This window comes from Drosophila tropicalis, unplaced genomic scaffold, assembly GCF_018151085.1.
Source record: "Drosophila tropicalis isolate 14030-0801.00 unplaced genomic scaffold, ASM1815108v1 contig_443, whole genome shotgun sequence".
Lineage (NCBI taxonomy): Eukaryota > Metazoa > Arthropoda > Insecta > Diptera > Drosophilidae > Drosophila > Drosophila tropicalis.
In genome coordinates, this window is record NW_027172907.1 from 945,550 (window position 1) to 969,966 (window position 24,417).

At 39.7% G+C, this 24,417-nt stretch overlaps 4 protein-coding genes across 6 annotated transcripts; 3 read left to right on the forward strand and 1 right to left on the reverse strand.

Moving 5' to 3' along the window:
• Window positions 1-511: 511 nt before the first annotated feature.
• Window positions 512-11,280, forward strand: toe (twin of eyg). Of its 3 annotated transcripts, none has more exons than XM_068285958.1 (6): window positions 512-1,190; window positions 5,406-5,702; window positions 7,514-7,654; window positions 9,439-9,891; window positions 9,963-10,147; window positions 10,446-11,062. In XM_068285958.1, the coding sequence occupies exons 1-6, from the start codon at window positions 872-874 to the stop codon at window positions 10,923-10,925; spliced, it is 1,875 nt and encodes a 624-aa protein (XP_068142059.1). In that variant the 5' UTR covers window positions 512-871; the 3' UTR covers window positions 10,926-11,062. The 3 variants fall into 3 exon arrangements, with proteins under 3 accessions (XP_068142059.1, XP_068142058.1, XP_068142061.1); XM_068285957.1 differs by having other exon boundaries at window positions 515-1,190; window positions 10,429-11,280; XM_068285960.1 differs by lacking the exons at window positions 512-1,190; window positions 5,406-5,702 and adding an exon at window positions 6,733-6,974 and having other exon boundaries at window positions 10,429-11,280.
• Window positions 11,281-19,307: 8,027 nt separating this feature from the next.
• LOC137574078 (RNA-binding protein cabeza) lies at window positions 19,308-20,142 on the forward strand. The gene is made up of 2 exons (XM_068286190.1): window positions 19,308-19,763; window positions 19,830-20,142. The coding sequence occupies exons 1-2, from the start codon at window positions 19,403-19,405 to the stop codon at window positions 20,054-20,056; spliced, it is 588 nt and encodes a 195-aa protein (XP_068142291.1). The 5' UTR covers window positions 19,308-19,402; the 3' UTR covers window positions 20,057-20,142.
• On the reverse strand, window positions 20,112-22,475 carry ecd (ecdysoneless). Its single transcript, XM_068286189.1, has 2 exons — window positions 22,096-22,475; window positions 20,112-22,015 (listed from the first exon to the last, which is right to left on the reverse strand). The coding sequence occupies exons 1-2, from the start codon at window positions 22,391-22,393 to the stop codon at window positions 20,175-20,177; spliced, it is 2,139 nt and encodes a 712-aa protein (XP_068142290.1). The 5' UTR covers window positions 22,394-22,475; the 3' UTR covers window positions 20,112-20,174.
• An 876-nt stretch (window positions 22,476-23,351) lies between these two features.
• LOC137574254 (uncharacterized) lies at window positions 23,352-24,417 on the forward strand. Its single transcript, XM_068286449.1, has 2 exons — window positions 23,352-23,412; window positions 23,477-24,417. The coding sequence occupies exons 1-2, from the start codon at window positions 23,383-23,385 to the stop codon at window positions 24,350-24,352; spliced, it is 906 nt and encodes a 301-aa protein (XP_068142550.1). The 5' UTR covers window positions 23,352-23,382; the 3' UTR covers window positions 24,353-24,417.

Consider the following 24,417-nt stretch of genomic DNA (forward strand, 5'->3'; position numbering starts at 1 on the left):
AACACTAGATATGCTGGTGTGTGTGTGTACATTTAAATCGTATGTCATAATCAAAGTGTAGTCGAGCTTCCGTTGTGCCGTCAAGTCGGTTTCCGTTTAAGTTTTCGCTTGGTTTTTGACCCGCTTTAACGCCATGTTGTTGTGATTGACATTTGTCGAAAAAGTTGTCATATATTACCAAACCCACAGACACACACACATACACACAACCGTTTGTCATCAATTAAAAGTTAAAACAACAGCAACAACTTGGTCTAGGCTCAAGCTCTCGGGCAAGTTTGTGATAAACAATGCAATGAAAACGAGCCAGGGGTAATTAATTATTGAACTTTTACTACTGTTTTTTTTTTTTTCTCAGCTCAATTGGGCGACGCGAAACACTCAAATTCACACACACGCGAACACACAAACACATGCGCACACAGATACAAACCAGATATGGCTAACACAAACCCAGGTCGGAAAAGAGTAAGCAAAGTCAGGTCTCAGTTTTTACTCTGGCCTCTCAGTCTCAGTCCGAGTCGGCGTGAGTGAGTGCGCGTCGAGTCAGCGAGCGGCGAGCCAGCGCCTTCGGTATATGATTTCGTCAAACCAAAACGTTCAATTTTTTGTTGTGTGTGTTGGTTACTTTTTGTATTTCATTTCTTGAGTGGAGAAAATCGAAAAAAATTACCGTCGGTAAACACACACACACACACACACACATAAGCCGCTGTCTGTTTTTTTTTTGTTCCCAATTTTTTGGCCATCAATTGCTCAAACATTTTTATCTGTTGATGAAAACTATTTACAATTGATCTATGATCTGAGCAACGGAGAACGCTGTGCTTAGTACTCTAGAGTGTTGGATAGATTAGATCCTTTCGTTCACATGCAGGGCATGGCTACAACGGCGGCTGCGGCAACCACAACAACACCAACAACAGCAACAACGTCGAAGACGCCAACAACATTAGCAGCAAACACACCAGCAACATCACCATCTTCATCATCATCATCATTATTAGCAGCAATACCAACATTAGCTCTTATAAGGACATCAAGCAAAATAATAGATTATAATAATACAGATCATACAGGCATTGGAATGCCACCAGCAATGGGCTTGCCGCCGCATATGCAGCAACTGCAGCCCATAAACGTGGGAAGTAGTACCTCACCGACAATATCGTCATCGTCTACACCCACAGGTGAGTTTCCAAAAAAACGTTCATAAGAAGGAGCTAAAGCAAGTAAAAGAATAGGTAGAAGGGAGAGTAACGTAAACCCTTATCAATTAATTGTGTTCGAAATTCGTTGCTGTTTTTCCCTGAATTGACAGGGATATATGTATGTATATACAAACATATAGCAGTAGAGACATAGAGACAAAGAGAGAGGGAGAACGAGTGGAGGGGAATACACCACAAGAACCACTGCTGTAAAAAGCGCAATGATTTGGAAATTTCATAACTGCACAACTACTACTACTAAATACTATACACACACACACGGAGACACGGAGACACAGACACAGACTCCCAAACAAACGGGCCACAACAACTGGGCACAACAACTCGAGGGAACTGTGTGTTTTGGTCTTTCGCACATCAGTGGCAATTTGTTTTGCACAAGTATGGGTTGTCAAATAAAATTAGTTCACATTTTGCCGTCGAGATACTTAAAGAGATCGAACGGCATGGCGCAGTGCGGCGGCCCCGGCATAACGCTGCGCTTGGGGCAACCGCAACGGCCCCAGAGCTTTGACTTGTCTTTAGAAGGTGTTGGAAGTTGCACAATAAATAAATAATTATAAAAAAAGAAAAAAAAACAGCAAACAACACCAAACCAGCAACAGGACAGAAGAGACAGACAGAGGACAAGTAGAAGAAGAAAGAAAGAAAGAAAAAAAAAGAAAAGTAAGAAAGAAAGAAGGGGAACAACAGCTAGGCTAACCAAATGCACACACACACTCACACTCACACACATACACACACCACATACACATGTAGTGAGAGAGATGGGTTTATGGCATACATTGAAGTTTAAGCATAGGTCCAGAAACCATACTTAAGGGTTTCGAGTTACACCCATGCGGTGCGTGTACATGTATTCCACATTATTCTTAGAAAGCCAAGCGTATAAAAGGTGTGCACATTGCACACACAATGATTTTCAACCATATGCATGTATGGGTGTGTGTGCGCTCAACGACAAAAAAAAAAAAAAAAGAGAACCAGAGAGATGGTCCGGTCTGTCATGTCGACCCTTCCCGTTCGTATCCGATTGACTCCCAACAAGCTAATATGTGTGTCATCAGACCCAACGATTAAGCAAATTTTGCAGAAATGTAAGCCCAATACGGTAAACAGAAGTTAACACTTCATCTGCATTTCAAAAGGTTCATGGCAAAAAAATGTGTGCAAATTTTTAAAGCATACTTTTGTGCTGTATTTAGGACGTCGCGACGTCTAACTAATGCAAATGTTTTTTGAACTTCAAAATTCATAAGAGTTATCTCTGCACTCCGAACTTTTCACTCACTTTGCCAACATGAGAAACTAAGATGAAAATATTCGAAATATACAAAGGATATAACCTCGGTTTCTTCATGAACAATTAAACATTCAAAACTGACGCTTAAAGAGACGCTAAAAACTAGATAAGCCTATTTCTACAACTCTAACTTTTTTACCGTAACGAGTTTAGACTTCTAAGTCTTTAAAATGCATCAGTTGTTGGTATATTCTACAATGTATAACAACAACTTTGAACTTCTAGCTGTTTAATAGTAGTAGTAGATAAGCCTAAAGAAGTTTTGATAATACTAATATCAGTGAAATAGCCCACTGGAAGATACTGTGGAAAAAACCAAAAATCACTTCTCCTCACTTTATATTCCTTTGTTAGTTCATTGAGGACTTTTGAATGATTCCCACAAAAGTCGAATTTTGATTTTATTATAATAGTAAAAAACATCATATTCAAGATGGGAGAAGTTTCTTCATAATTAAAAATATATTTTTTAATAGGTTTTTTTTTTATTATTGTGTTCTTATGTCTAAACGTCACTCAATTGGTAAGGAAAAGGGAGTTACTTCCTTAAACGCTTTGTCTAAATCTTCACATCGTGAATTGTACGTATACTTAACTTTTCACCAATACAGATACTTTGAAAATAAGTCAGATTACTTAAAATTGAGATTATTTAAAATCGTGGAGTATGCAGTACGACTCTTTGTAGTTTTACATGTGTTTAACGAAAAAGCAAGTTATAAAAATCAACGAGTGTTTAATGAACAACAATTGCTATTCAGAAACTAGCCATGAGAATAATTGAAATGTTTCTAAATTCTTTTTGACTAAATTTTAGTTTATCCCCAATATATATAGCAAAGCGTTTATCGGTTCTTTGGATCAGTTTAGTATAATAAAGGAATTAACTGGTTCTATTTACTTTTCCAAGCATAGCTTATAAAGAAGCAATTTCCAAGGTGTGTTGCCTATAATAATAAGGGGAATTACTGAGTTGTCCTCTCATAAGAACTCTTAATCATTGCAAATATATTTACTTCCAATACATTCTGGAGGAATGCCTTTTTTGTTGCTTCGACAGAATCTTTCTGTTTCGAATTAAAGATAGATGGCAAAAACATGATCGAACATTTTTATCTAATCGATTTTCTCGCTGTGTATAATTTAGTTGACTCTATTCATTGGCTGAAAGTGAATAGAAACCGCAGTTGTATATCGACTACTGATCGAACTCTATTTTTGCCACTTCTCCTTCCTGCCCAACCCTGCCCCCTCTGCCTCTCATTGTGTCTCGTCAAACATCTGAACAACGAAGAAACGTGCCAAGTTGGCCATATTATTAAACATTCAAAACCAGAAGCCTATATAGCCGATGAGCGCGACAAACAAGATCAGCGAGCGCGCTAACTGAGCCGGGTGACACAAGAGGCAAGGCGGGGTGAGGTTTTGTGTGAAAGGCTTGAAAGCTTCCAGCAAGCTAAATAAGAAGAATCACATGAAAAACCGAGCAACTTTTAATTTATATGCAGCGGGGCTGTTTCTGCTGCTTCTGCTTCTGCTGCTGCTTCAGCTGTGGTGGCAAAGAGAAGAAGAAAAAACTTACCGGTAGCAATAAATCAAACTATCAATTGAATTCCAAAGCGATCATCACTTTTGTGGCCAGCAAAAGGAGAGCACGCGGTGGGGCTACAAAGTGGAGATGGAAGAGAGTATTGAAAGAGTAGGTAGCAGTAGTAGTACTAGTAGAAGTGCTACAACAGCTACTTGGGGCTGCTTGACGGGGCAAAACGCATTGCGGCTAACGCAGTGGAAGCAATTCGTGTAATTTTAAGCCGATTTTACAATTGACTGAGGTGCGTCTGGTGTAGTAAATCATTTGGTCAGTATCGAACTGAATCGAAGCGAAGCAAAGCAAAGCGAAGCGATCCTCAACTACTGTTGACATCCGTGCTGTAAGCGCAGCCAGGTGCAAGGAGCTGGAGGGGCTAAAATACATATAAATCAAGCATAACCATAACCAAGAGCACGGGTCCGCAACAAATTGCAAGCAACTAACTTGGCATTGGCATTGCCAATGCCATTGCTATTGCCATTGGAGGATCTTCAATTAGAGCAGGTTAGGCGAGGTCAGACCTTCTTTCTAGATGCCACACACAAACCGATACATGAGGAAATATTTGAGTTATGGGGGGGCGGGGGAGTAGGACGGTAAGAAGAATTGACCAGCCGACAACAAGAGAGAAACGAAGGTGTTAAAACGTGTGCAGTTCTCGCGATCAGATAAAATGTCAAAATGAACATAAAAGCTTCTACATCTGAGGAATTGCTAATCGCTGACAATGGACACAACCCAGCAAACCGAACCAAACCAAACCAAACGAACTGAATTCAAACTGAACTCGAACACACACACACACACATACACTAGCACACAAGCTGATCGAGACGAGACAAGGAATTCTTTTTGAAATTCCACTTGAAATTAGCACTGGTCGGAGAGCAGCCTAATGGACCACACCACATCCATTATGCCCATAAACGTTGACATTGACACTTCCGTCCCAAACTCTTCACTCTACTACACTCCGCAAACACTCGACTTTTCGACGCTTGATCGCCACGTCGATCAAACTGAACGAAAAACGGAAAACAAAATAAATAAAATACAAGAAATCCAAAAAAAAAAAAAACAAACACAAAACAAAAACACTAAAGTCCACACCGAAAATTTGTCCAAGTTTACTAGCAGTACAAATTTCTTGGTGTTTCTGTGTCATGCGCGGAATGCCGGCAGGCAGCCAACTTCGTTTAAATTCCAATTGACATTTAATGATCGTTGCCCCCCGCCACATTCGCTTTTTCTCATTCCTGTGAATGTTGATTCTTTGCAGCGCTAACACCACTACTGACCCCTGGCACCACTTCACCCACGGGTCCTTCGTCTGCACCACAATCAGTAGCAGCCGCAGCAGCAGCAGCAGCGGCAGCCACATCATTGGGACACAATCTGTTTTGTGGTGCCAGTGCCGGTGCACCACCAGGCACACCACCTTCTGCAGGAGCAGCCACAAATCTCAGTGCATTGGCATCACAGCATCGCCTACTGGAATTATCACGCTTTGGTCTAAGAGGTTATGATCTGGCCCAACATATGCTGTCCCAGCAAGGAGCCGTCTCCAAGCTATTGGGTAAGTTTTGAAACCAGGATGTAAGCCTGACTGATTAAATCAAGATAGAAGGGGAGGTGGGGGAGCCAAGGTTTATTTATTTTTTTTTCGCATAACGCGGAACCATAAAACACGCGCCCCAAATGCAATTGCCATGTGTCCCAAGCGGTGAAAATCAATTTGTGCAGAGCAGAGCAGAACAGAGGGTCACGTAGACACGACAAATCGATTGCAAACTAGTCACCGTACCCAGGCGCACCTGGCCATCCAACCACCCCACTTTAGCCCCCTACATATGGAACCCCTACCCCAAAGCCATATGTCTGTAGAATCCACAGCAGCCGAACACCTGTTGCCTAGACGCCGGCAAACCATGTCATTTCCGATTTCGGACGAATTTAAACGATTTCAAAAAAACAAAAACTATAAGCCACCGAAAATCTTATTGAAATCTCACATCTCACTTTCAATATCAAAGTGATCATCACACTTAAGGATTAGCCATAACCAATTGTCTCCCCTATTGGCTAAATATTATAGATAATAATTAGATTCTGGCGCCAGTTCAAGTTCAATGAAATCTGTTGACATAGATGATGGATATATCCAGGTGCTTATCATATAAATGAATTTTGGTTAAAATGGTTAAACAACTTTTCCAAAATTAAAAAAAAACTATTAGTTTTCATAATTTCATAACTTATATGACAACCAATTAAAAACTCACGAGGCTTAGGGAGTTAAAATGTATTTCAAAATATTTTTTAAAATATTGTTTTTAGAGTGTTTCATCACATTCATTTGATCTTACTTTCTTAGTTCTTTTTAAAATGAATTCCATAAGCAGTTGTCCTTTCAATTCGACAAAAAGTATATCATATTTTCATAAATTCAATATTAACAAATCAAATTTTAAACTAAAATCCTAACGGTCTGTTCTTATGTTTTTCTGTAGCTATTGCAAAGGTTTTTGAAACCAAAAAGTAACAATGAACTAACAGGCTTAGAAATTAATGTTCTATGTGCCAAGTGATTTTGATATGTAAATTGTAGAACTATGTGAGATATATATCTATAGGTCATACTCGTGCATTCGTTCATTCATTTATTCTCTACACACATACATTCATTCAGTTATTCACATTCTATAGTACATTCTAGTTAATTTAAATTGTGTAAATAACTTCCGTTTTGTTAGAAAAATCTTTCAATTTGCATATATGGATATAGCGAATTCAACAATGACTAGAGAGAAATTAGCCAGGGGCATACACTGCAAGCAAAAGTCAATAGGTATTTGTTACATAAATGTACATATGTATCTACACATGGCTAGGTTTCAGATTATTTTTTGTCAGTGTTTTTAGTGCTTAATTTACAAGATAAACGCGCGCTCGCTTGTCAACCGTTTCCGACGCAATGAATTATCATTTCGACTTGAGTTGTGTTGGGAATCGTCGACGGTATGTGGTTGGTTTGGCTTATGCCATTGATGTCAAATATTCAAATTAGTCAAAACCATTGAATGGAGCCAGATTTTAATTGTCTGGTTAGTTAGTTAGTTAGTTAGCTAGTTAGTAAGTTAGCTAGTTAGCTGGTTAGTCAATGCAATGGGTAGTAACCCTGGAGGGCTTTTGACCCATACGCCCCCGCCCACATGATAAACAGATACACGCTGCTGCTGCTGCTACCGGGATAGAGATAGAGCAAATTGAGTAATGTGAAAATTATGCGAATCTTACAATAGGCTACGGCACCCCCAGTTCCACACACACACACACACACACACTGATATACGAAATTTAAAAATTTCTCTTGTCATTTTATTGCAGGCACCTTGAGACCACCTGGACTGATTGGTGGCTCCAAGCCCAAAGTTGCCACACCAACAGTTGTCTCCAAAATCGAGCAATATAAGCGAGAGAATCCAACGATATTTGCCTGGGAAATACGCGAGAGACTGATTACCGAAGGTGAGTGTACCTACAAAGAACAAAGAAGACAAGTAAAAAAAAAAAAAAAAAAAAAAACAAAACATAACATAGTATCCGATCAAGCGATGCGAAGAGACGAGCTTTTGAGCTAATTAACTGACAGGGAACCCCCAAAAGCGAAATTGCCAGCAAACAGAGAACGGAAGGGGGCAAAACAGGAGCCGACAACAATGACAACAATCGGATGCATGGGCATACGCAGACAGAAGAAGTAGAGATCCAGTCCATGTCCTTCTCTCTCGATGTCTCTTTCTCTCTCTCTCTCTCTTGTTCTGTGTCTCTTTCTCTCTGCCTTTCCTTCTCAGTGATGTGTTTATGGCCTTAATGCGAATGCGAATTAGCCGCATTTGGTTTGGTTTGTAGCCTCCCTCCATCCTCCTCCATCTGCAGTTGTTTTTAATGCTGTAAGATTTAGTTTTATCGATTTGGCTAATTTATGAACATCCGCTTCTTCAAGTCCAAACTCGATTGATATGTAAATGTGCTCACATTTGTGTCAGTCATTGTGGTATACAGTGAGTGGCCTACAGGTCCATGGACCAAAGGCAGGTCTGAGTTGACAGTTTACCTGTGGGCAGACGAGAGTCTCCACTATACATGTGTCCAGTCGCCAGTCAGTCAGTCAGTCAGTCAGTCAGTCAGTTTGAATTGCTCTGGGCAATGAATCCTTCTGCTGATAGCCATCTCTCACATGAGACGCACGAACACACACAGAGGGCAAGTCCAAGTCCATCGCCAATTCCGATTTCCGATTCGAATCGCAAAATGTGAATGTGAGTGAAGCTTTCTGTACTCCTCATTACAGTCAATCTTTAGCTCATTTTGGTTAGCCGGGGGTCATGACTAGCAGCAGCAGAGAAGATTCTGCGTCCAGGTCAAGTGATGAACAGCATCCGGCCGGCGATTAATTAATGTTTGCAATCCAACTAATTATTACAAAATTAAACCATTAAAAGATTTAACGGGCTAGCATTTTCACTTTCCAAGCTAATTACAAAGAGTATATCCTTTCACCTTTTTTTGCTGCGGCATTATTGGTTTGCTTTGTACATTTTGTGACTAGACCACCCAGATTTATGTGTTAGTATGTTTATCTATGTGTGGCCGGTACTTAATACATCCATTGAAAATTAGAATGAAAATAGAGAGCTCTAAAAACAAGCAACTAAAAACCAAAGTAGAAGATACATAAATGGCAATGTGGGGCATCATTTAGTTAACTCACTAAACTCATTTTCTTCGCATGAGTTCTATAGTTTTATGATAGGATCTGTATTACAATAAGAGGAGTCAAGTTAAAGTCTCCGAATGGGGAAAAGTTTAATAAAACAAACATCACAGTGTCCTTACTCTATACATTCATTTACTTTATTGAGCGCATTCTTTTATTTAGTCTCTCATTTGGCATCTAAATAAATATTTGGTTATACGATTTTACCAAAATCTGGCATACCTAGAAATCGGAAATGGGGACAACTTTTTTCCCCATCATGATTATACTAGTTATATTGAGAAAGAAATGTACATTTTCAAATTAGAAGCCAGCCAAAAACATTACCAGAGTTTTTACAAATAGACAAACGTTGGAACTAATTGGTACATCCTGATCCAAAATATATGTACTTTATACCTTATATACTGTACTTGCATACCTTAAGGGTATTCGCTATATACATACATATGTACATTTGTTGCTTCTATCACATAAGTCAAATATTGAATATTTCGTCATTTGTTTTGTTTTTTTTTTCTTTATTTTATAGAAGTTTGTACGAATGCTACGGCACCTTCGGTGAGTAGTATCAATAGAATCTTACGGAATCGTGCTGCTGAACGTGCGGCTGCTGAATTTGCTCGAGCTGCTAGCTATGGCTATGCCATGCATCCCACACATCCGCATCCTTATACTAGTTTTCCCACATGGACAACGGCACATCATCCATTGTGGGGAGCAGTGCCATTGGCAGCTGGGCCCACTTTGCCGGGAAATGGTAGCAATAATTACAGTAATAATAGCAGCAGCAGTGATGTTATAGCCAATGCCAATGTGTCTACCACAGCCAGTAACATTAACAACAACAACAACAACAACAATAGCAACAGCTTCTGTGGAGGCAGCAGTGCGGGAAGCGGACGTTTGTCCTTGCCAGCCCTATCACCAGATTCAGGCAGCCGGGACAGCCGTTCGCCTGATGCAGATGCCAATCGTTTGATAGGTATGTAGGATGCATACATATTTTTTTCTCCTCCTGTTTTTTGTGACTTACAACTCGGAATCTCTGCTTAGATATTGAGGGTGAGGACAGTGATTCGGAGGATAGTGATCAACCGAAATTTCGACGTAATCGCACAACCTTTAGTCCCGAGCAATTGGATGAATTGGAAAAGGAGTTTGAGAAGTCACATTATCCTTGCGTTAGCACAAGAGAAAAATTAGCTGGACGCACTGCCCTAAGTGAGGCGAGAGTTCAGGTAAACTAAAAATAAATGAATTAGAATTCCATTCGATTGTAAAAGAAAAATGAAATGAATACCCCTGGTCCCCATATGCTCCAATTTCAAGTTCAAGGACAGCGGACAAAGCTTTTTATTTTTTTCATTGTTTTGTTTGATAATTTTGCATACTAACCTCATTGACTATGACCGTGACCAATGACCACTTGCCGTTCGCTTAGTGTGTCCCAGCCAATCCCAACCGTTCCACACTGTTTTGATCAACTAACAAATTGTCTCTCCATCGATTGATCAATTAGGTTTGGTTTTCCAACAGACGAGCGAAATGGCGACGCCATCAACGGGTCAACTTACTCAAACAGCGCGATGTTTCGATATCACCAATACCATCATCAGCAGCAGCAGCAACAACAACAACAGCAGCAGCAACCACAACAACGTCAACAATAGATCCAAGTCCTCAACCCAATTCACCATCAATATCAATCGGTTTGGACATACCGCAGCCACCGGCGCCGCAGCCGTCGGCGACTTCAATTTTGACAACGGCGACAACAACACAAGCCCCAATTTTCTACAACAACCACATCAACATCAACAGCAGCAGCAACAACAACAACATCAACGAGGTCGATCCAGCAGTGCCACATCATCAACATCATCATCATCATCCACCACTATCACCATTGGCCCTTCATCCGGCAATGGCAGCAGCGGCAGCGGCAGCAGTGGCCGCAGCGGCACCACCTCCAGCTGTATCACCCACAGCATCAGTTCCATTATTAATGGGCGGTGAGCATAGCGCTTTTCGCAGTGCTTTACCGATGACACTACCATCTGCTTCGGCGGCGGCATTCGCCTTGAATTTCGCCCGTCAATATATTGCCAAATATATGGCCACGCCACAAATGAATCCAGCTCCACCACTGAATGCCGAGGATGAGGAGATCAACGTGGAACATGACAATGAGTGAGAGAGATGACTAAACGACAGATAGAGTGAGACAGCGCGAAAGAGACAGCAATCCAATCCTGATTTGTCCAGTTTCCTATTGCTTTAATACAATTTTTTAAACTTTTTTTTTTTTTTTTTTTAAACTATATGTATATACGATATATATATATATAAAGAATAAACTACATATAACTAAGATATTCTATCTATGTATGTGTGCTTATGTGTGTGTGTATTTGTTTTGATGATGGCACATTAACAACTAGAACACATTGAAATATAGTGCAATTTTTTTTTATCCTCCCTCCCTTTAATTAATTTATTCAATTTTCTATTCGAGTACAAATAAATAAAATATTAAAAAAAGAGAAAAAATCATAAAAAAAAAAAAATCAAAGACGAAATATATATTCTCACGGGTTTAGTATAATTGGTTGGGAATTTTGATAAGTTGACACCCATTGAGCAGAGGAGGGAAGAGAGCGAGAGAGTGGGAGAGAGGGGCGGAGAGATAGAGAGATGGGACATTCGAAAATAACTCAAGTGGACAAATCTGACAATTTTGTGGCTACCAAAAGCAAACGTGCAAGGCAACATCACATCAGCAGCTCCAGAAGCTAAAAAACCAGGCTCAAGTGCCCGTCTGACTGGCTCTGGCTCTCCAGAGACTGCGACTCTGAGACACAGAGACTTGAAAGAGACTGACTCTGGGCCTGGATGATTAATGTGGCTTTAATTACATGCGCTGAGAAGTCATCGCCGTCCTCGTTGTTGTCGTCGTCGTCGTCAATGTGTATGCTCGGATGGATCACTATAATTATATAGATGGCCGAATTAAATTTTAATTTAACGCCTGTCAAATCAGAAAACCACTTGTATAATCGTTCGTTCAGCATACATACATCGCATCGCACAGTTATTCATTTCATTTCACTTTATTCACTTAACCAAAAATCCAAAAAAAAGAAACGAATGAAAAGAAGCAAAACTAAAGAAACAAAAAAAAAAAAAAAAAAAGCCAAAAAAAGAATCAATCGAAGCCCAGCTGCTATTTATTATATTGATTGTAATGAGCCACCGAAGGCGTCATCTCCAAACAACCTGGATACCTGATGGCTCTACCTTAGAGGCCTGGCCATCACATAGATGGGTGATAGTTGCTTGATGTCTGCCTGATCGGTGATGGGTGATGGGGCCATAATGTAAGCCCGGTGAAAGAATTCAAAACAATTAAATCCATCAAAATTTCATCTGCATACGTATGCTAGATAGATAGGAGTACCTGCCGCTTTTGATGAGTTGTTGAAAAAATACAACATTTTCAATAGTTTTATAACAAAAGAAATGTTGAGCGCCAGTGACTCCCGCATGAAATTGTTTTCTCTATGCTCTGCTAGAGATATTGTGTGTGTGTGTGTGTGTGTGTGTGTGTATGTGTGACGATGTAGAGAGACGGCCATCGCTGTTGGGCAACCAATTTCAATCAAAATCCTTGAAGCGAAAGTTTCTTTCTTTTAAACCCTTAACTATCTCAGTGAATATATCACCAGAGATAAATTAAACTATCTCTTCAAACTAGACAAGGTAACATGGCTAACTTAAGATACTTTTCAATTTCTCTAATTGAGAATCGAGAATTTAATGAGTTGAAATAACTCTATCAAAAAGTGATGCAATATTCTCACCAGTGCACAAGAACCACATAAGTTAGTCTATCCTAGTCAATCCTCGAACTTAGTTAACTGAACCTTATTTAAGATAAATCTTATTGCTACAGAAAACTTGCTAAAATGTGAGCTCTACTTGTTTCAAAGCCAATTTAATGTCGATATTTTAAGACAGGTAGTTTAGAATTTAGTAAAAATGTAGATAGAGACTTTAAAACATTAACGAAATAACTGAGTTGGTTAATGTTCCAGATAGACGGATGTACAACAATATAACCTAAGAAGGAAGAACTTTCAATTAATATTCTAATAAGTTATTGTAATTTAAATCACAGATCTGAAACAAATTGTAAGCAATTCATTTTAGAAAACTCTACTTTATCGTTAAGATAGATTAACTTTAATAAAATTTCATTTTATGGGTCATAGGAATAAAGAACTTTTATACACTCTTACTTTTAACTGAAATAAGTCGTGGGTGAAGTGAAATTAGTTATAGATAGATAATCGTTTAAGTATATCACATATATATTCAATCTAAGCTTTAACGGTTTGTTTAGCTAAGCTTATTAATATTCGGTAGGCATTTTACGGATAATATAAATAAAGAACTTTTAAGTGAAATAAATTCATTGCAAAGTGAGATTAAGTTCTTGGATAATCTTCGAGATTTAAACTGGACAGAAATAAAATACTTGCATTGATTTATTCATGAATCTAATAGTCATATCTAATAATAAATCACAACAAATATTTTGTCTTTTGTCTATGGCTAGAATATTCAATATTCGGTTTGCAGGGATTGCTTTTATGTATCTGCTCCCATAAACTTTTAGAAGTCAAATTTCTGTCCATTATTCTGTCTTAATCATATAAATTTATTTTCTGCTTTTGGTCTAAACTCTGGCATGGGCAACCCAACTGGGCTGATGGTGTTGCTGCCGATCATTGGAATGTCCCGCATCTTTTAAACTTGACTGTGGCTGTTGCTGTTTCTGTAGCTGTACCTGTTAATTTGCGAAAGGCGTTAGTATTAAGTGGTTTTCGTGCTTATTATAAATATCTCTTAATTTTTGCACCACATCCCCACACAGTCAGTCCCGTGTCCCGTGTCCAGGCAGAGACAAAAACCAACAGGGGCAAAAAAAAAAAAAGGAAAGAAAAGAGAAAAAAATCTTGAAATGGCAATCGCCGACTGCAGCAGCAGCAATAGCAACAACAAGAACATCCAGAGTCAACCTCAGTAAAAAGTTAGCCAAGTGGACAATGTCTTCCTTCGTCTTTCGTAGCCTGTCGTCGTCGTCGGCTTTGTTGTTGTCATTATGTTGTGTTATTTGGCACGATTTGTTAAGCAAAAGGCTAAAGGAGCTGCAAGAGACGACGAGGCTCAACTGAAACTGGGATTGGGACTAAGAAGACTGTGACTGAGGCTGAGACTTAGACTGGGACTGATACTGTGACTGGCTAGTAGACCTGGACTTGGGGCTAAGCGCGGTTGCATGATGCTGCCGATCGATTGAATTTGAATCGATCAGCGGCTCTGCAAAACGCCAGCAAAGGCGGCTGACTGCAGTAGCTCGATCACAACATGGCCCCAACGGAGCCTTGAGCCTGTCTCAAAAATGCCGACCTCCTTTCTCATCACCTCCCCGCCTCAATCTCTTTTTCGTTAACCCTCTTTCTCTCTCTCTCTCTTTCTTTCTCAAGTGTGTCTTGGCCTCTTCCTAGCTTCATGGGAGCGGGAGCCAAGTTGGCGTCGCTTGGAACTTATAATTGTCGCATGCAAAGATCGCGGCCAACGACATTTGAGATCGTGCACTCACAAAAACTGTTCGTCAAAGACTTGGAATACTACAAAACATTTTCTGATAAATGCAATGCCAAATGATGAATTTCTTGGCCTATATGGTGACCAAAACAGTTCTGAAAGTTTAAAAACAATTGATTACTCCAGGAGTTTTGATGGACTTCCAAACTAAATTATAAATCACTCTTTGGTTTGGCTTAATTTTAAATAACTCTTTAGTTGCTAGAAAGAGACAATCTGTAAAATGAAACAATATTATTTTGGTGACCCCGATCTAAAGTTTGCGATTTGAAAATATCGAATTTGGTGACCCCGACCCAAAACTGGCAACAGAATGAACCTAGCTGGGTTACATTATCCCCAACACTCGAAACTACACAAGTTTTCAATTTTTAAAAAAAATATTAAAATGTTCTGCTGCACATTTCTCAATTGTGAATATTTTCGGTATATCATTTCTCTGAGTGTATGGGGGCATGGGATCGGAAGGATAGGGACGACATACTGGCACTCTCAGACATGAAAGGTAACGCATTGCTGCTGCTGCTGTTGGTGGATGCTTTTGCTGTAGCGGCAAGGAGAATAAGTAATTCACTTAACGCTTTAATATCTCTGATAAATGCAGGCCAATCTGCAGGGCCCTCTAGACCTTAGCAGCATCATCTGCCTGCTCTGGCTCCCCAATATCGTTTCATTGCGGAATACATTTCCCTCTTAATTGGTGCAATTTCGTACAATTTTTTGTGTTTTTTTTTTGTTTTGTTGTTGGTTTTGCTTTTTATAATATGTATGTATGTGTATTATGGTAAAGCGCCTGCGCAGACTTTGTGGCGGCAGCAGCGTGCGAAACTCATTTGAATAATCTGAAATTCGTATGCGAAATTTTTTTTCGGCATTTGTTTTGCACATGTTTTGTTGACATGTTTAGGAACAACTACAACAACAACAGCAACAAGAACCATATAAGAAGAACAAGGTAAATGAATTACCTGACAACTCTCGACCGGATGCAACTACAATGATAAAATGTGTGCATCCTCAATCTCACCCTCTCTGCCTCTTCGAATTCTATGCGAATTTAATGCCAAACCCTAAGCCTATAATTTGATCATATCCACATAATAACTCAATGGCAGGAATGAAGAGGGAGCGAGTGGAGTGCCGAAGTGCAAAATGCCCAGTGGCGCTGTGGTTATGGGGCGGAGTTAGCCCGACCACTCCAACAAGAGACTTAGCCCTTTTTGTTTCGGTTTTTTGTTTTTAGTTTTGCCTTCTTGCAATGACAGTGGATAATAATGAATGCGCAGCAATGCCATTTTTGGCAGTTTTGGGGAGTGAACATCGGCTTCTGATAAGACCACCAACGGCCACAGTCATAGCCACGAATACATGGCCATGGTCATGGCCAATGCGGTGGTTGTGCTTTTGTGGCTGATGCCATGGCTAGTGCCAGTGCAGTAGTTGTTGAAAGCGTTGTTGTCGTTCATTTAGCAAGATCATGCGTCATAACTTAGCCGTTCAGCGTTCAGCTGCATTTGTCCACAGCTAGTTGCAGAGAGCTCCTCTTCTTGTTGTTGCCTTGTTGGCTCTGGTCGGCCGATCGATCGGATCGATCGGATTACCCGGCAGGCTTTTCAATTCAACACATCCTCTACAAGAGGACCAATTATAATTGTACCTGTGCACCTCTTCTGGGTCCAGGGATACGCCCCACTCGGAGTCGTTTGTGCAACGCAAATTATAGCCAATGACTCTCTGCGTTGACTTAAATAAATGCGCAAGTTTTGGAAAATTGAAAAGGAATTAACAGTGGGCGGGCAAGAAGGTGCTCTATCTACCCTCCCTCACTTCATCCCCATCCTCCTTTTTCTTTCTCTGTGTCTTTGTAGAAATATTGTGCATAATTATATGCTAATGCTAAAAGTGAATTATGTGCCCACATATAAGTCATATAAGTAGGAATATAGGCAATGGTTAAGCAATTGCTAGAGGCGCCACACACACGTACACACAGACAGACAGACACACTCCCATATGGACCTTTAATTGGGTCTTAGGGCTTTATTCTTTCACCGTCTTAGGTGGCTGTACTGGGGCCACCCGCGGTCTGTTTTGTATTGAAGTCGCTCATGTTAGTAATTTCACTAGCTCATCTGATATTCACCGACAGCCATCCAAAGAGTTGGGGAGATTGATTACTGGTAAAGAAGTGTGATAAATCGCTGGTTTATTATTAACTTTCGTCATGACTTGGCGAATTTCTTTTTGATTTGTTGTTGTTTGAAATTAATCTAAGAATCAGATCAGCATGATTAGCTATAATTTCTTACCTCGAGTGTGGCCATTGAAAACTCATGCTTTGGACCAATAACAATCAATAATGCCTTCCTTACAAAAAAAATATGGAATGAAACAAAAAAAAAAAAAATAATTGAATTTGTTTCAGAACTTCCGACAGACTTCTGTTACAAAATTTATGTGGAAAATTATTGTGAGTCAAGTTCAATTAATTCGAACTGATCTCCATTTTTCTTTGTCGGCAAAGGTATCAAATGGTACCTAATTGTCGAGGATCTAGACATTTGTATGCTAAACTTAAAAAGAAATCTTAAAAAAGATCATTAAATCTAAGTAATTGTAGTTATTCGCAGTATTGTACGCGATTTTGTCTAAAATATTGATATCAATAATCATTTTAAAACTTTTTTCGCTTGTTTTTACGCCAAACTAGTGAATCTGACAAAATGCTTCCCTCAAAAATGACTAAGCTTAAATTCATTTTTTTCTGATGGGTCACCAGCTAAAGCATTAAAATTCTTACTCTAACCCTTTTTATATAGCAATTCATTCGTACTTTTTTCCTTTCCTTTGCTTCGCCCATCTCCCTTTTTCTTAGCAAACCGATTATATTGACAATAATTTGTTTTATATTTAGCCGATTTGAAATGAACGAAATAAAAATCAAAACTTAGAAATCTAGTGCTCCATTCCTTACTAGTTTTCCTTTACGCCTAACCTTTGAGAGATTTATGTTTCAGTCATAAGTTATATATCCACATGAAAACAACACAAAAAGTTCAGTAACCAAAGGTAAGTCCAAAAATAAAAAGTCAAGAATCAAATTTTAGGAATCTAGTGCTCCATTCCTTACTAGTTTTCCGCTCGCCTAACCTTTGAGAGATTTATGTTTCAGTCATAAGTTAAATATCCACATGAAAACAACACAAAAAAGTTCAGTAACCAAAGGTAAATCCAAAAATAAAAAGTCAAGAATCAAATTTTAGGAATCTAGTGCTCCATTCCTTACTAGTTTTCCGCTCGCCTAACCTTTGAGAGATTTATGTTTCAGTCATAAGTTTATATCCACATGAAAACAACACAAAAAAGTTCAGTAACCAAAGGTAAATCCAAAAATAAAAAGTCAAGAATCAAATTTAAGGAATCTAGTGCTCCATTCCTTACTAGTTTTCCGCTCGCCTAACCTTTGAAAGATTTATATTTCATTCATAAGTTATACATCCACACGAAAACAACACAAAAAGTTCAGTAAGCAAAAGTAAATCAAAAAATAAAAAGTCAAGAATCAAATTTTAGGAATCTAGTGTTTCCAGGAAACAACAATATTTAGTTGACAATGGAACAGAATTGGAGAAAGAAGTACAAGAATCTTATGGATGCAGGACACCATACGACCATGAAAAGATTTTTTCGATTTATTAAAGAATACAAGCGTACACACCCAGTAGATTCCATAGACCGTGATTTTGTGTATAAAGCGTTGAGGGCGTGGGAGGAGTTGCCCTCCGCCCAAAAACAACAATACTAAGGGTAGTCTATTACACATATCATTGACCCCAGTCGAAAAGAATTCCCAGTTTTTCTAAATTCTAAGTTCCAAAATTAAATGTGCAGTATTTGTAAGTATCTTTCATTTACCAGCATCACATTTGTCTAACTGATGATCCTGTGATTCCCAACTAGTTGACGAAAAAAAGGTGCTACCGCTTTAAATAGTTCACACCAACGGTTCTAACAATTAATGGCTTTATGTAGAGTATTTTCTATCTTTGGTCGTAACCAAGCAGTGATTAACAAATGAATTTCTAAATATGCAAATATCCAGCGTGTCCGAGTTGCTTTAGGAATCTCGAATCATTTCATACCATCTTCAATCGATACCAGTCCATAATTTGGTGTTTAAATCGACGGTATACATGGATCCTTTACGGAATATTAAAGATGCTATGGGTATTCATAGTACCAATCCATTCATCGAGGTATTTTCATGATTTTTCCTAGGTAGGAAGAGGTTTACTGTTAGAAGATTGCGAGTTTTCAATACATATTTCTTTATTCCTGGATTTCCAAAGGCCGCTGCTCTAGAAGAACTATTTATAGTTCATTATATAAAGAAGCATTTAAAATCGAGAAGTTTGAATAATGTTGTAAATTACATGACCTCATAAACTCTTAATATTGGGTCAAAACGCTAATTTTTGGAACCAATGGAGGCGAGTTACAGAAGTTTCTTTGAGAATAAAGAATGTTATTAACAAACTTTTTGCTTAATTTATATTCACATTTTAAACAAATAAGAGTAACAGATAAGATTGAGCTTCTGTACACATGTAAATTTAAAAAAGTTTAACCACCTGTTGCATGGTATACTGAAGTCGGCGCGACAATTTGTATTTGAAATTTTTATATTCACCACGATTAGCGTTTGATTCGATAACAGCGTCGATAACATAGTTTCTAGAGCTCGAGTTCGTACTCTTTTTTTTTTTGTTTTGTGTTGTAGGCCATTAAAATTATCAGTTAAATTTAGAAATTGTTTACATAAAATGGTGGATCCGAATCGTAAAATAAATCTTCTAGTCATTGACAGTCGTCTTCTGGAAGAATGCGAGAAGGAATTCGCTCATCGCTTCACCGACGACGACCCAGAATTTATGGCGCACTGTAGGAATCCGGTCCCCGATCCGCCTGTGGTGGATAACTGGGCAGGAGGAGGTGGCGTCGGCGGCAGCGGTGGTGGTGTTTCAAGTGGAGGCGGTGGACAGGACACGTATAATAATCGTTTGCAGCGACGGAGTGGTGGACACAATCGAGGTTGGCAAAGACGCGCCGGCGGTGGTGGTGGTGGCGGCGGCGGCTATCAGAATAGTTATAATAACCACAATAATGAAAGACCATATCACAGAGGTAAGATAATGCTGCTGGTTCACTATAGATGTTCAATTATAATATATGCCATGTAATTGATTCCAGATCGTCGTAATAGAGATGAGTCGCGTCGCGAAAGGAGTGGAGGACGGGAAAGAACAGGAGAACGTACATATGATCATCGTTCGAGGCATAGTTACGGGCCTGATAGTAGTGGTGGTGGCAGTGGCGACCGAGGAGGTAACGCCAGCCGAAGTGGCGGCGGTTCCAGCAATGGCCCAATGCGAGTGCGCCGGGATTATGGGAATTTTGTGCCTGCATCTAAGGATTAATTGTTAATTTTATTCTAGTTAACTTGAGGAATATGGAATTCAAAACAAAGAATAATAAGATGATGTATTTTATTTATGATATCAAATTTATTTTTGGACCCTCCTTCCCATCGTCAATTTAAACAGCTGATTCCGATAGATCCTTGGGCTCATCCGTATTGGCTGTTGCTGCTGCCGCTGCGGCCATGCCCACACCCATGGCACTAAATAGATTGGAAACGGGACCAGAACCGCCTACTTGTGACTTGTAGCTGTCCATCATGTTTTTCAATGTATTCACATTGATATTAATGGGCTCAAAGTCCTCAATATCATCGAAATCATCATCATCATCATCAAGATGAGCACTTGGAGCAGCTGTTGTTGCTGTTTGCTTCTTGCTATAAAAAGTCTTGCCTACTGCAGTGTGAGCTAATTCACGATCCATTTGATCCATGTATGATTGAATCGAAGCCGAATTCGAGAGGGCATCAAAATTGTGTTCCAAATCCGCTTCATCGGCATAATCGCTCATTTCAGAATTGGAATCCCAATTATCTTCGGGTATGACAAAATCTAAAAAGTTACGGACATGGGTACTATCTGGTCCCTGGCTCTGATCATCGCTCTGAATCAGAGAATTGCGCTGCTGGCAAGCCTTGCGCATGGATGGATTCTTCTTGACTTTACCTCCAATTGGTTTAAGGTTATTCGTTTGTCTTTTGGACTGCATATTATCTTCCTCTCCGTCGTCATCATCATCATCATCGTCTGAGTCCAAATCGTGATCTTCGTGACCCTTTGATTCAATGCCCTCAAAATTCGATTGTTGTTCCAGAAATTCGCTCAATTGTTTAGTAAATTCTTCAGCATTAATGTCCCCATTGGGTTTATACAGCTTCTTGGGACCATAACGCTCCTGGAGCATGGTGTCCAAATCCTCAGCAGTTATACTGAGCCAATTATCCGAGTCACTGGGCTGCAAATTATTCTCATCATCTAGCAATTCCTCCGATATGGTGTCGTTTTTATTATGAAGAAGCTCCAAGATTTCGCTGCCAACACGTGGAGCTAAGCGGAAACGGGATTCCTGCTCTTGATAATACTCTTTGGCCTTGGCTAACAATTGTTGGTATTCGGAACTGCCCTCCAGATTGTCTTTGAAATAGCCCTTGGTTTGTAGACTCCTGACATAGGCACGCCAAGCTGGCGAGGTGGAATCTTTGTTGTCTCCCAGACTCTTGGCCTGACTGGCAAGGATTTCCAGGCCACTTGCTAGCTTTACACCCAACAATTGTTCCTTATAGCGTTCCGGCTGACTCAACGAGTCCGTCAACTGCCAGCCCAATCTTCGCTCTGGTGTATATTGGCTATGCATCAGCATGGCGTAGAGACAACGGGTGAATCTTACATTGGTACGCACACGCTTGGATTCTGGAGGAAAATAGCGCATGGATCTCAATGCCTTCGAATCTAAAGAGTCACGATCGCAAAAGGCTCTTACAGCTGCCGATACTAGGGAGGGGCGCATCTTAAGAAGGCCCGCTGCGTTCTGTGGCAATTCCACAATTTGTTGATGGATGGAGAAATGTGGCTGGGCCAATTGAAATTCTTTGAGGCGCATATCAATGCAGTTTTGTATATTCTTCGAGCAGCGATATAGAGTGGGATTGAGGCGTATCCTCTCTACAGCCTGAGACATGGGCATGCGTTTGGTTCGACTGGTCGATGGTGAATTCTGGACTAATTGCAATACTCCATTTACCAAATAGACACGCTGCTCGCATGTATCCGGGCTAGCCCAGTCGGGTAGAACATCAGCCGCCTCAATGAGGAGAAACTCACCATCCGAATCGCAAACACGTACTATGCAATCCGCGCGAGAGCGTGTAATCTCTGCCAGCAAATAGACAATAAACCATTCATCGCCTATATTATCGCCATAATGAGAGACACCATGTAAATGGGGCAATAGAGCAACTGCAAAAATGAGAATTTACTAGTTTGGGTTTGCGCTATTTATAGACGTGGAGGGGTACCACCCCTTTAATAATGATTACCCTCCTCGTGTTCCTGGTCATCCTCTGGGTTGATTTCATCATTTAATAAACGTTCCTCATGACTGCCAGTGCGCACTTGCAAATTAAATTCGTCCTTGTGCCAAATGTAGCAGCGTTCTGTGATTTTTTCATTGACCAGCAATAGAATCTCTGAACGAATCTTCTCCAGCTGTTGCTTGACTTGCTCCAATTGGTCTGCCTTAATATTATCGGTCAATTTCGGGAATATATAATATTCCACGTAGTCATCTTCGCGTACAAACTCCAGATTGCTGCCTGGCGTCTTGGTCTTATTCATGATATTGGTCCTTTGTCTTGACTTTCTTCTTTTCGCTGCCGTTTTTGTTTGTCAACTCTACCTCTCTGCAGTGTTGCCATTTTAGCTTGTTTTAAAATGAAAAACCAGCGAAAAGTTGCTAATAACCTATCGCTTGAACTCTAGCTTTATCGAATGTAATTTTGCCGACAAATATGCATGTGTAAATAATGACAAACTGGTCGACATGAATTGAATTTTAAAAGAAAAAAATATATATATAAATGTGATTCTTATTAACGTAAATTAATATTTGGTTTTTTTTTTAAACATTTACAGTTTATTCTGGTCTGTCAAATCTAGCTTTTTCGATGTCAGATTCTGGTAGCACGAATTCTCAATGCTTTCGTCTATCGATAACGATTAATAGCCACCGCTGTTAATTAACATTTGGCGGCATTGTTTACATTGCCTTATTTTGAAAATTTACCGGCTCTATGTTATTTTGGCGGTTTGTTTGAAATGAAATGCTAAACAAATATTTAACCTAACCAAATAAACAGATACTTTTCGTTAAAAGCTTCTCAAACTTGACCCAATTTCATAAATTATTTGCACCATTTAAGAATTTGTTAGTTTTACAGAGGCATAGGGGAATAAATTTAATAGAAAATTACAATGAAATCAAGCAAACTGACTACGCCCATGTTTAACTTTGTGCCACTCAACTGACTCACCATTAACGGCACTTTAATTGTTCAATAGTTGTTACTGTAATTACGAAAAGTTGTTGTTGACAAAAAAGAAACCGAAAATATTGATATGACAAATATCAATGTGGAAAGACAAGAAAACCCAACAAAGAGGCAAAGATAAATTCTCGTATTTTCACTTACCACTTACTACATTTTTGACTACGTCGAATCTTTTATTACCAGTACCAAAAGCCATTATCTATTCAGACTAAATTAGAGAATCATTTGAGTTAGACGTGTTTTGTGAAAAAATAAAATTATTTACAATTCTTTATCATGTCCTTTGGAAAGTTATTCTTTGGCCTAGTAAGTGCTTTGATTTAACTATAATCTTTTGATTGCTTATCTTCTTTTATTTTATTTTTGTCAGCTTATGGTCAATTTGTTATCATCGATGCTGGAGGCAGCCAGCATGGCTAATCGTCTCATACAGGCGAGAGAGACTAGTTCCTGCGAGAGTCGGCGGACGCCTGGACCGATTTGTGAATCATGCGAACTGCTGGCCACCTGTGTCAGCCATTCGAGTGGCTGGGTGAATATTCCCGTTGAGTCATGCGACACTGACAATGGATTCTATTGTAATGCCCGTTTGGGCATGTGTTCGAATGAGACTGGACCCTGTCATCCATTTGGCCTCGAGGGTAACTTCCAGTGCATTTCACAAGGCATCTTTCCGGATCCCTATGATTGCCAGAAATATCACATGTGCTATTTTGTCGGTGCAACTCTTGTGGCGGCTACAGTCGATTGTGGCAGTGATCGTGCCTTTAACGCCCGCACTGGACAATGCTCATTGACGCTTCAAGATCCTGTCTGTGTGCAGCAACAGTATAGTTGTCCCTTTGTTGGCTACGTGGCACCATGGCCCACCAATGCAAACATTTTCTATGTCTGCAAATCGCCGGTGAAACAAAATTTGAACGATACCATCGTCATATATCCATCGTTGCATCGTTGCAACGATGGGGAGATATTTTCAGATTTTGTGTGTACACGGGGTGTGGACACTTCACCGCCAACGGGCTCCCTGCCTGGAGGATCAGATGCGGCAAATGTGGATCCCAATGATGACAGCTTTTCGATACTGCCCTCAGTGTGCCAGCATGTGGGTCTCATTGCTGACATGGATGATTGTCGTAAATACTACTATTGCTCTGCTCTCAACGGCACCTTAAGACACTTGGACTGTCCCACGGGTACATACTATCGCCCAGAGTCGTCCGCTTGTGTTTTGGGAGCTTGTTAGATTTTAGATTCTAAGACTTGTACTTTTTTTTTTTATTTAAAGAATAAACACAAATATTTTCTCTA